Source organism: Lactuca virosa, chromosome 6, assembly GCF_052849685.1.
Source record: "Lactuca virosa cultivar CGN04683 chromosome 6, Lactuca_virosa_CGN04683_v6, whole genome shotgun sequence".
In the NCBI taxonomy this organism is placed as follows: Eukaryota; Viridiplantae; Streptophyta; class Magnoliopsida; order Asterales; family Asteraceae; genus Lactuca; species Lactuca virosa.
In genome coordinates, this window is record NC_136431.1 from 204,208,803 (window position 1) to 204,221,725 (window position 12,923).

At 39.2% G+C, this 12,923-nt stretch overlaps 1 protein-coding gene across 1 annotated transcript; it reads right to left on the reverse strand.

Annotated features, from left to right (window-relative positions):
• Positions 1-8,862: 8,862 nt before the first annotated feature.
• Positions 8,863-10,074, reverse strand: LOC145122234 (putative mitochondrial protein AtMg00820). The gene is made up of 2 exons (XM_079057871.1): positions 9,647-10,074; positions 8,863-8,893 (listed from the first exon to the last, which is right to left on the reverse strand). Exons 1-2 carry the CDS (start codon positions 10,072-10,074, stop codon positions 8,863-8,865), a joined length of 459 nt encoding a protein of 152 aa, XP_078913997.1.
• Between the last annotated feature and the right edge of the window lie 2,849 nt (positions 10,075-12,923).

A 12,923-nucleotide genomic window follows, 5' to 3' on the forward strand; every position in this document is an offset into this window, starting at 1 on the left:
TGCTTCTTCGGTCTACCGGGGATGCGAGTTGGAGATTTTCGGGGTGTCCTTCCCGATAGATTTGATTCCTATCCCCATGGGGGATGTATGCGTGATTGTAGGGATGGATTGGTTTAGCCGTTTTGGCGCCATGATCGACTGTGAGGGACAGCGGGTGGTGGTTCGAACCCCAAGTGGGGGAGAACTGGTAGTATATGGTGAGGGCACCAGGTCGGGATCAGGGTTTTGTTCGGTAGCCAGGGATCGATAGTATATTCAGCTCGGGTGTGCCGGTTATTTGGCGTATGTGGTAGATATGCGGGTTAGAGAGCAGCTCTCAGTTTCAGAGGTCCGGGTGGTTAGAGAGTTTGTTGATGTGTTTCCGGAGGAGTTACCCGAAGTGCCTCCGGTGAGGCAGGTTGAGTTCAGGATTGATCTAGTGCCAGGTGCGGCCCCTATCGCCAAGGCGTCGTACCGTTTGACACCGCCTGAGATGCAGGAGCTATCATCTCAGTTGCAGGAGCTGCTAGGTAAGCAGTTTATTCGTCCGAGTAGTTCACCCTGGGGAGCACTGATCCTTTTCGTCAGGAAGAAGGACGGTTCGCACAGGATGTGCATTGACTATACGGAGCTGAACAAGTTAACGGTGAAGAACCGTTATCCGCTCCCGAGGATAGACGATCTTTTCGATCAGCTGCAGGGTGCATCTTGGTTTTCCAAGATTGATTTGAGATCAGGATACCACTAGGTCAGGGTGAGGGAGGAAGACGTGGGGAAGACCACGTTTCGTACTCGTTATGGTCATTACGAGTTCGTGGTGATGTCGTTTGGGCTCACCAACGCGCCAGCAGTGTTCATGGATCTGATGAACCGAGTCTGCAGACCGATGCTCGATCGCTCGGTCATTGTGTTCATAGATGATATCTTGGTATATTCCAAGACCCGAGAGCAGCACGAGGAGCATCTCAGGGAGCTACTGGAGGTTCTGCGGCGAGAACGGCTGTATGCCAAGTTCTCGAAGTGTGAGTTTTGGTTACAAGAGGTCCAGTTCCTCGGACATCTCGTTAACCAGGAGGGGATTTTGGTCGATCCGGCCAAGGTGGAGGCGGTTATGCAGTGGGAGACTCCGAAGTCTCCCTCAGACATCAGCAGTTTCTTGGGTTTAGCAGGGTACTACCGGAGATTTATTCGAGATTTCTCCAAGATTGCAGTACCCCTTACTCGTCTTACGAGGAAGGGGGTGGATTTTCGGTGGGGCCCTGAGCAGCAGAGGGCATTTGAGACCCTCCGGCGATGTTTGTGTGAGGCGCCAGTGTTGACGCTCCCCGAGGGAGTCGAGGATTTTGTGGTATTTTGTGATGCATCCATCACAGGTCTGGGGGCGGTCCTCATGCAGAGGGGACGGGTGATAGCCTATGCATCGCGGCAGCTGAAGCCGCATGAGACGAGATACCCTACGCACGATCTTGAGTTGGGAGCGGTGGTTTTCGCTCTCAAGGTTTGGAGGCATTATCTGTATGGGGTCTGGTGTACTATATACACGGATCACAAGAGTTTGAGGCACATCATGGATCAGCCGAACCTGAACATGAGGCAGCGCAGGTGGCTGGATGTAGTCAAGGACTATGATTGTGAGATCCTTTCCCATCCTGGTAAAGCGAATGTGGTTGCGGACGCTTTGAGCCGCAAATCAGCTGGGTCTTCAACCCAGGCAAGGTGTATGAGGATAGCGGTGGATTCCCCGCTTGTGAGCTTGATTAGGGATGCTCAGGTCGAGGGCATGAGACCAGAGAACTGGAAGATGGAGCGGATTAAGGGCGAGAACGCCCGGTTTGTTCAGGATAGCCGCGGATTATTGACCCGACACGGTCGGGTTTGGGTTCCGATGTCCGGAGGGATCCGGGAGACAGTGATGGAGGAGGCTCATAAGTCTCACTTTTCTATACACCCGGGGCCACAAAGATGTACCGGGATCTGAGTTTGAGCTACTGGTGGCCGTGCATGAAGCGAGAAATCGTTGGGTATGTTGAGAGGTGCTTGACCTTTAGGATGGTCAAGGCCGAGCATCAGAGGCCGCATGGTAAGCTGCAGCCTCTGGAGATTCCCATGTGGAAATGGGAGCAGATCACGATGGACTTCATTACGAAGTTGCCGAGGACGGCGAAGGGGCTTGATGCTATATGGGTCATCGTGGATCGGTTGACCAAGAGTGCCCATTTCTATCGTTTTCGATCGAGATGTCAGGTTTACTTCCCGTTTTTGGCAGAAGTTCCATGAGGAACTGGGTACGCGACTGCATTTTAGTACGGCGTTCCATCCGCAGACTGATGGGCAGAGTGAGCGGACCATTCAGACCCTCGAGGATATGTTGAGGGCGTGCGTCATTGATTTCGGTGGGAGTTGGGATTCCCACCTACCGCTTGCAGAGTTCGCCTACAACAACAACTATCATTCCAGTATTGGCGCCCCGCCTTTCGAGCTATTGTATGGGCGGAAGTGTAGGACCCCAGTCTGCTGGGGCGAGGTTGGGCACAGGGTGATGGGTCGGACAGAGGTAGTTCTGCAGACTACCGAGATGATACAGCAGGTTAGACAGCGACTACAGACCGCTTAGAGTCGGCAGAAAAGTTATGCCGACCGACGCCGATCTGAGCTGGAATTTCAGGTGGGTGACATGGTTCTCCTGAAGGTCTCACCCTGGAAGGGAGTGATCCGCTTCAGGAAGAGGGGAAAATTGGGTCCCTGTTACATTGGGTCGTTCAAGATTGTTGCCAGGGTTGGCAGGGTGGCTTATAGGCTAGAGCTTCTGGGGGAGCTTAGCAGGATCCACAGCACATTTCATGTTTCGCAATTGCAAAAATGCATTATGGACCAGGAGGCAGTGGTATCGTTGGATGACATTCAGGTCGATGAGCGCCTGAACTATGTGGAGAGGCCTGTGGCTATTTTGGAAAAGAAGAAGTAGATTATGCGGAACAAGGAAATACCTTTAGTAAAGGTACAGTGGGAGCATCGGAGGGGATCCGAGTGGACATGGGAGCCGGAGGCGAAGATGCGCGAGCATTACCCGGCATTGTTTATTCCAACGGACTTCGAGGGCGAAGTCTAGTTCAAGTGGGGGAGAGTTGTAACGCCCCGATTCTCAGGTATTGTTTAAATAAGATTTATTAGGTGAAGCTCTACTCGACGAGTTGGTTGACCTACTCGTCGACTAGCAGCGGGGTGAGATCGCGTGTTAAGTGACCTACTCGACGAGTCCATATTGGGACTCGGCGAGTAGGAGCTGGCAGATGAAACCCTAAATCCTGGGGTTTGCACCTCTATTTAAAGGAGCCTCAGCCTCCATTGGCCTCTTTGCAGTCTTTGAGAGCTCCTTAAAACCCTAATACGCGTGTGTGTGTGTGTGCCCATTGTGTGTTTGAAGCTTGAAAAGAGGATATTTGGAGGGAGAAGGCTTAGAGGAGAAGGATATTGGAGCAAGTAGAGTGTGGGAATCAACATTTATCTCAGTTATCATCTTCTGGAGGTAACCAAATCGCCTTTTTCCTTGTGAATCTCTTCTATTGGTTGAGTTTTAGGGTTTTTGTGAGATATTAAGTTGGAAAGATGAGCTATGGGCTAGATCTGAGGTTGTAACTTCAGATCTGGACCCTCCTTGGATTCTAGAAGCATAAAGTTACAATGTTGGTCATGATTGAGGTCCCTCTTGAGCATGAAGCTCCATTAAGAACTTAAAATAGGCATTTAGAGCCTTTATAGCCATGCATGTACGTAAAGTTTGCAACTTTACATGATAAGCATGCCCTAGAAGCTTGGATCTGTGATTTGGAGCCGCTGCATGGCTCAAAACAAGTCTGTATGGAAAAAGGATCGAATGGACTCGGCGAGTCGCAAGGTTGACTCGGCGAGTCACGTGAAGATGGCTGTGAACTCGACGAGTTGAATGAACAACTCGGCGAGTCCGATGAAGATTACCATAAGACTGGACGAGTTGATGAACAACTCGGCAAGTCGGATGAGTTTTCCCTAGGATATGTATGCGTGTGTATCCATCGAGTTGCAAGGAGGGAACTCGACGGGTGGCCTTAAAGTTTGATCGAGAATCGAAGGAACTCGACGAGTCACCCCGATGACTCAGCGAGTTGGAATGTGCTTCAACGAACTCGGCGAGTAGCCGAGGGTACTCGGCGAGTTGGGGTCAACATGGAGTGTTGACCTTGACTGAGGACTTTGACTTTGACTACGGGTTGACTGGTGGGTTATGGAGTACCTTATAAGGTTAAGGACTTATGAGTATGTTGTACTATGATCATAGGTGGTGGAGCCTGTGTCAAGTGATACGAGAGTTGGAGTTTATCTTTTGAGTCGACATCTGCAAGGTGAGTTGTCCTCACTATATCGATAGGGTCTACGGCACCAAGGCCGGCCCTTTAGTTGTTATTGTTATGGTATGCTACATGTGGTTATGATCTGTTAGATCGGAATCAGGGTAGACAATATGTTATGCTCTTATGATCCGTAAGGATTGGTATGTTAGTGACCTGCTAGGTCGGTACTCTACTTACGAGAGAATTCTATGATTGATGATCAGTGTGATAGATATGTTTAATATTTGTATATGCCAGTATATGATACTTATGCGCACATGGTTATTTGCTTGTTGGTTGGGTTGAGGCGGTCCTGCTTTGTGCTGAAGGACAACATACCCTATGAGCGGTCCGGGAAGACTGCAGGCCCACAAGGCGGACCAGTCATGCCGAAGGGTCGGGATAGATTCAAATAGACTGTAGGCCCAGTAGGGTGGTCCAGTCAGGCCGATGGCCAGTATGCATGTTGATTGATTGATTGTTACTGATATGGCATTGTCAGTGTGGTATTGGTATTTTGGGGGTAGCTCACTAAGCCCTCGGGCTTATAGTTTCAGTTTATTGTTTCAGGTACTTCAGGAGATCATGGCAAGGCGAAGGCATGACCGTACCGCTCCTCATCCCTATTTTATGATTTTGGGACACTGTGATGGATATTGATTTGAAAACATTTTTGTAAACGATGATATTTGGTTTTTATTTATGATCGAAAAAGTTTAAATTTGGTGTAAATTTTATGGATGTTACAATATATATGAGCAAACAATGAGTTCCCAACCAAGCCTATGACTGATGCCCTATCAAGATCTATGCTTATCGTTCCATAGATTATATGGTATCATGCACTCCAGCAATCGGGCGAGTGAGGAGTTGTCAATTCCTAATAGCGCTATCCATAATGACCATTGGCTCAAAGAGTGAATGGTTGGAGTAAAGTATAAGGGAAGGGACTTAAGACGATAAGTTCTCATGTTTCGTGTTGCATAGACATACATGGAGAAATATAGCAATAAAATAGCAACCAAGTTTGATACAAATCAATTTAAATACAACGAACAAATAATAGTTTTTCGGACATGCTTTTCCACCCCAAAACATAAAAACCGAAAATAGGGGAGTGCGTGAATACTCACAATAAGCAAAATATAGTAATCAAGTTTATACGAGTCAAAATAAATACAACGAACATAAAAAGTTTAGGACATGCTTTTCCACCCCACAATATTTAAAAACCAAAAATAGGGGAGTGGTGAATACTCACAATGCATTGAGATGATGCAAATGGTGCCTTGAACTACGTTCCACTTGTACGACTACCGATTCCTACAATAATGATATTCGCTAGTGAGTCTCTAATCGAAATCTAACACTAGTATACTTACTACTACAATAGAATTATGCCAATATTGCGTCAAATTTTAATATTGATAAGTTACAAATATTTTTCTGAAATGGGGAAATTTTATAACTCATGTGATTAAGATAATTTTGGATATTATTTTCCGTATTTTTGTAATATTAATTGAGGGTATTTCAATACATTTAAAGGTGTTTTAAACGCCTAAAAATTCAAAACTATGATCAAACAGTTTTCAAAATTCATCAAATTTTACATTTTTGTTCCAAATATAGTAGAGGTCTTCCAGTAATTTTCCTTGAATTTTTGATGTGATTAACTATTTTTCCCAATTTTTAAGCCTTCATAACAATATAAATTCGTGAAAAATAATATCCAGATGATAAAAATTCTCAAACTTTTTATATTACTTCCACTGAAAATACGTAAGCTGGGAAAAATATAAAAACTGATTTCTAAACTGTTTAATCTAATTTTATGATTTTTGTGCATTTATTCTAATAAAAATTGAAATAAATAGAAAACAGTTTCCAAAATTGCCCAAACTTATTGTGTTACTGTTATTAAATATTATTAAGCTGTGAAAAATATTAAAACGGATTTCTAAACTATTTAACCGAATTTTATGATTTTTGTTCATTTATTCTAATAAAAATTGAAATAAATAGAAAACCGTTTCCAAAATTTCCCAAACTTTTTGTAACACTGTTATTGTATATATAGAAGCTGTGAAAAATATAAAAAATGTTTTTCAATTAGTATTTCTATTTTTCTTTGTTTTATCCTCTTAAATAATCATTAATTGGAGAATAATTATTAAACAGTTAAAGTAAATTACCAAAATTTTTGTAAACTTCATTTACGGTGTAAATAATCTGAGAAAAATACCAAAGGTGGTTTTCATATAGTGTAATCCGATTTTGTGGATTTAAGTGTATTTAATCTTAGAAAATATAAGAAAAATAGTATACTGAATAGAAAAATCATCAAGATTTTCATTTAGAGTTCTAATATATTTTAAGGTCTTCTGGTAAATGTTCATAAATTTTAGATGAGTAAAACCATTTTTCTTGTTTTTAGTCCATTATAAATACAAAAATCGGGGAAAAATAGGAATGCATTATGAAAAATTCAGAAAATATTTTTCTAAGTCATCAACATAGGGTAGGAGCTGCGAAAATTATTAGATACCATTTTCACATTTTTTAAAGTGGTTTTATGATTTATTGGGGCTAAACAAAAAGAAAATTCAAAACCACATTAAACAGCAACCAAAATCGATGAAACTTAATGAGAGGTCAATAGTTATCATAGGGGTCATTCACGAATATATCTAGGATTTATAGACCTCAGAAAATATTTTATATGATTTATGGCCTTGTTTTATTGTAGCAATTTTAATAAATCAGGGAAATGATAATGACTCTTGGGATTTTTCAAATCCTCATAATATCTTACTGGGATTCTGAGGGAAATTTGTTTTGAACAGAAAAGGATTTGTAGATTTTTATATAAATAAAATCATTTACATGCACTATTAACAATGTACTTTGATCATTAAGCTCTTTAGCTTGGTGTTCATCACATGCTTCACGGTTTGAAGACCATGCATGGACATATTTTGTTCATAGTGATGTTTTCAAAGGAAAAACTTGAATGCACAAGGTAGATGAACCTTTAAAACTTGTAAAAATCCGTATTTTAGGGTTTGACATAGGTTTTGGTCCTTGGATTTCACCATTAGACAACATGCATGTTGTTCTTGGGTGAAACCCTACCACCATCATCATCAAACTCGACATTCATGGATATTAGGGGTGTGCAACAAACCGCATAAACCGCCCACACTGCATCAAACCATACCGCATAATGCGGTTTAAAACTCTTGCGGTGCGGTTTGTGGTTCATAGTTTTGTCAAACCGCACTATGCGGTGCGGTTTGTGGTTTGTAATTATAGAAACGCGGTTCAAACCGCACCGCACTGCACCACATAACTACTATAACTAATATATATATATATATATATATATATATATATATATATATATATATATATATATATATATATATATATATATATATATATATATATATATATATATATATATATATACACACCAATAACCAAAGTTTCAACCGTCCAGTGAAATATCCTATATTTTTATAATGAGGATTAAAGATTATAAAGATTCAAGGCTATAAGAATCCAAATTGCAAACCGATGTCAAAGCAAGTCTATGATCTTTTATTACTCCAATAACTCATAAAGGAAAGCATATGCTCTTATTATTCTTGTTTAACATTGTTTTTGACTTTTATGTTATTAATTATAATTAGCGGCTAACACTTTAACATATGTAAAAATTGTTTTTTGGCTTTTCCATTCATTATTGTTCGTAATTGTTATATGACAATTTCGATAAATGTAGCATCATTTAGATCCAAAGACAGGTACAATTTTGATAAAAAAAAAACCATAGTATTTTATCTTACATAAGTTATGATATTCGAAGTTAATCGACAATAGACGGTTTATAATGTACTATATCTTCAATAAAATTAAAAAAAACTTGAATAATAACAACAAAAAGTCATAAAGTTGACTAACTCTTCAAACCGCATACAAACCGCACCAACCGCCCGCACCAAACCGCACCGCATTATGCGGTTTATAACTTTTGCGGTGTGGTTTGCGGTTTCCAAAATACTCAAACCGCATATGCGGTGCGGTTTACGATTTTTACTTAAAACCGCACCAAACCGCACCGCGCACACCCCTAATGGATATACTCATGAATGTTCATAAAGAATGGTGTAGAAGAATGAGAAGTGCAAGACAAACCTTTAAAACAAGAAAGAAAAGTGAAGGAAAATGAAGGATTTTCGAGTTTACCTTTAAGAACACTCCTAGATGATGAACATTTCGAGTTTAAGGAGTGTTTTTGGGTCCTATTCTCTGTAAATTTCGTGGTTCATAGAGAGAGGAAGAGAGAAAATGTGTGTGAGAGTGTGAGAGAGAAATGAGAGAGAGAGAGAGAGAGAGAGAAGTGAAGGAGATGGAATGTGTGGGTGAAGAATGATTAATGTTTGATGGGAAGAGATTTCTTGGAAGGTGGAGTCCGACTTTAAGAGGGATTAGAGAGGGTTTTAAGAGGCTTTTAAAGCTTTACTTTGAATAAATATGGCCTCCTAATCATTTTTATAAAAATCATCTTTAGTTTTTATAAAAATCATCTTTAGTTTTTACCAGGTTCAATTGTATTTTGTCTTATAAATTAAGGGTAATGTCAATGACTTAATTTTTTTTTCTTGATTGCATTTTCATAATTTTTATTATTATAAGATAATATTGTAAGGTTCATAATTATTTTTATAAAAACTTTAAGGTTAAAGTTTATAACTATGAGTTTTTATGGCTTTTAGGGTTTTTGGAGTTTAATAAATCTTTGGATATCAAAATGAATTGAATCTTTGAGACTTCAAATTATTTTATTGTATTATAACTCTTTTATAGTTATAAATAATGTTTGTGACTTATTTTATCGGTTTATTGGCATTCTATGTAGTGGTTTCGAGATTCACGCGAAATTGCAGAATCAAATATACTAGTCTTAGTTTTCAACTTTGACTTAAGTTTCTATGAGACTTTGACCTAATTTCTACTACCAGGTCAAGTGCAATATGGGTGTATATGATTCATGAAATGGTGTTCGAGTCAAAGAGTGACCCAAATATGGATAGTCACTACAACTCAGTAGATGTAGAATTCACATATCAATGTGAAATCTAAGTACACTATCCATTGATTCTAATTGTTTCCAAGTTTCTAGTAGGTTATAACTTAGCTTCTAGTTACTAAGTCTAGTATGTGTAGTGCCTATATGTGCAACTAAGTCTAGTCAAATCTAGAACCGACTCGAATTTTGACGGTTGTCACAATACACATGATTTGGAAACTCTTCACTTTCAAACCCTGTAGGTTGCTTTAGAAAAGGTTCTTCTTGAAGATCTCCATTTAAAAAATTAGTATTGATGTCCATCTGATAGACTTTGAAGTTCTTGAAAGAAGTAAAGTTAAGAAACAAGTAAATTGCTTCAAGTTTAGAAACAGGAGCAAATGTTTCATCATAGTCTAACCCTTCAAGCTGACAGAAACCTTGAGCCACAAGTCTAGCTTTGTTTCTTATCACAATCCCGTGCTCATCCATTTTGTTCCTAAAAATCCAACGAGTGCCAATGATAGTCTTCCCTTGAGTCTTTGGAACAAGATTCCACACACGATGTCGTTCAAATTCATTCAGCTCATCCTGCATAGCCTTGATCCAGTCAGCTTCTTTCAATGCATTAGCGGCATTCTTTGGTTCAATCATTGCGAAGAAGTTAAAAAACATGCAGAAGTTGTTGCTGACTCTGCAACGGGTGAGAATCCCAGAATTTATATTTCTAATGATTTGATATTTAGGATGATCTCGAAGAATTCTTGGATTACAACTTTCATTTGTATTACTTTGAGCAGAGTTTTCCTAATATGATGGTTCAACTTCTTTAGGGATGCCAGTCTGATCTTCAGAGATAGGTTGTGAACTAATTAATTGATCAAAATTTGGGATAACAGGCTCAACGTCAATTGGCAAGAACTCAAGAACAGGGTCTGAAGGATTGTAAGTAAGTTCATTAAAAATTGATGAGGGGTGATCAACTCGATAATGAATGAACGAGTCTTCATCAAAGGAGACATAAGTTTTTTCCTCAATAGTTTGCCTTGAAAGATTAAATACCTTTGAAGGCCTTGGATACGCTGGAGTAACCTAGAAATACTCTTTCATCAGCTTTAGCATCAAACTTCGAACGCTGATGTCTTTGATTCAAGATGTAAAAAACGCATCCAAAACGATGTAAATAAGAGATGTCTAGTTTCCTTCCTTTTTGTAGCTCATAAGCAGTTTTCCGATGACGCTTAACAATGATGGATCGGTTTTGGGTATACCACGCCGTATTGATAGCTTCATCCCAAAAAGACAAAGGAAGACCAGCTTCAACGACCATAGTTCTTCCAGCTTCAATGAGAGTTATGTTTCTTCTCTCTGCAATACCATTTTGTTGGGGAGTTATAACAACAAAAAATTTCTGAGAAATCCCTGAGTTTGAGCAAAAGTCTTCTAGAGAGGAGTTTCTGAATTCAGTCTCATGATCACTACGTAATTATCTTACTTTGTGATCATTTTGAACTTCCCACTGCTTGATGATAGCAATGATTTCATCTGCAACATGAATCTTCTTTCTTAAAAAGACTACCCATGTAAACCTTGAAACTTCATCCACAATAACAAGAGTGTATTTCTTCCCAGCTATTGACTTAACCGGAACTGGTCTAAAAAGATCCATGTGAAGAAGATGAAGAGGTTTGATAATGGAAGAGCAGGACTTTGGTTTGAAGGAAGACTTGGTTTTCTTTCCATTTTCACATACTGAGCACGCTTATCATTAACAAACTACATCTTGGGAATTCCTCTTACAAGCTAATTCCCCGAGATCTTCGATATGTTATTGAAATTCAGATATGATAACCTCTTGTGCCACAACCAATTTAGATGAGATTGAGCAGGAGAGAAGAAGCACCGACGAAGAGAGTTGTCAGTAGAAAACATATCCATAACATAGATGTCATTCTGTCGATTTGCAGAGAGAAAAATTACACTCCTTTCATCAACAACCTTTCCTTCTCTCTTGTTAAAGAGAACTTTATAGACAGCATCACACAATTGGCTGATTGAAATGAGATTATTCTAAAGATCACTCACATAAGAGACATTATTGAAAACAACATAATTGAACTTTATGGATCCATATCCCTTTGTATCTCCCTTACCTTTATCTCCATACGTAACGGTCGTACCATCCTTCTTTATGAAGTCTTCCAAAAGTGACTTGGATCCGATCATATGTCTTGAGCAGCCATTGTCTAAATACAAAATATGATTTTTACCCCGAAACTAAAATATACAATATGCCCTGACACAAAAGAAACAAAAATATACACACAATATACATTGGCCCACTTGCAATGGGTTACTCAAGAAAAGATATTATATCAATCATCAGGGAGACAGTTCAACGAGTTTCCCTTTTTGATCCACTTATCATTGCGAGTCATGATGTTTTCAACGCGAACAAAATTCTTTTCAAAGGTATACTAGCTGACTTTGTGAGAAGCATTGCCACATCAGTAACAAACTTTGATTCCTGGATTCTTTCCTTTAGCATTATATTTTGATTTCTTTTCAACCGAAGAATCCAAAAAACTTTGATTATTTGATTTAAGATTTCTTGTTTTAGTTGTGGAGCAAGGAATGTCATCGATGGTATGCTAAGATACTACCTTGTCATGAGGCTCATGATGCATTGAAGAGTCATCTGAGGTAGAAGACTTTGATTGATCTTCAGGTTTAGAATTGCTAACTAAGCACTGAGGAAACATGCTAAGAATTTCGCTTACAGAATGAACGTCACCATTGTTGGATTAATGTCTAAGTCCATAACTATATTTGGTATGTACTTGACCCGACCCGGCATGGTCCATTTGGGTTGCACTTCACCGACACAATTTATATGGATAGTCTTTTGAGAATAGTATATTTATGATTTATATTAATATATTATAAGTTCTAATATATTAATATATAATCATATTATTTAATTAGTATTGATCAAGAATTAATTTATAATTAATTAAGTGATCAAAAGGAACTAATTAAATATGGACTCTGAGATATATATATATATATATATATATATATATATATATATATATATATATATATATATATATATATATATATATATATATATGTGTGTGTGTGTGTGTGTAGTGGGCCAAGTTCATTTAGGTTGGGCTAAGTCTTCATGGATAGTCCATGGAGCTTTAACCCATGGATCCTAGGAAATGAAAGGTCATGGGTATTAGGGTTTAACCCTAATCCTCCACACTATATAAAGGGTCTTATGGTTCATGAAATTGTGCTAGTGGCTAGTGTGGATACACTAAAGAGGGCAATAACCGATTTCATAGTGTGAGCCAAGTATCCATATTCTCTAAAGGTTTTCCAAGGTGTTTTGGTGATTTGTGATTCCACTTGAGGCTTCCACACTATTCGGGCTAAGCTCTTAAAGCTTGAAGACATCAAGCTACATCAAAAGGTATGTCATCTAACTAGAACTT

Bases quoted from the DNA above. Each gene is read 5' to 3' on its own strand.
- LOC145122234 (XM_079057871.1), bottom strand. From the start codon at position 10,074: ATGATTGAACCAAAGAATGCCGCTAATGCATTGAAAGAAGCTGACTGG. The intron at 8,894-9,646 runs GTATTGTGACAA...AAAAATGATTAG, and splicing joins GAAGAGTTTCCAAATCATGT to GAGGCCATATTTATTCAAAG.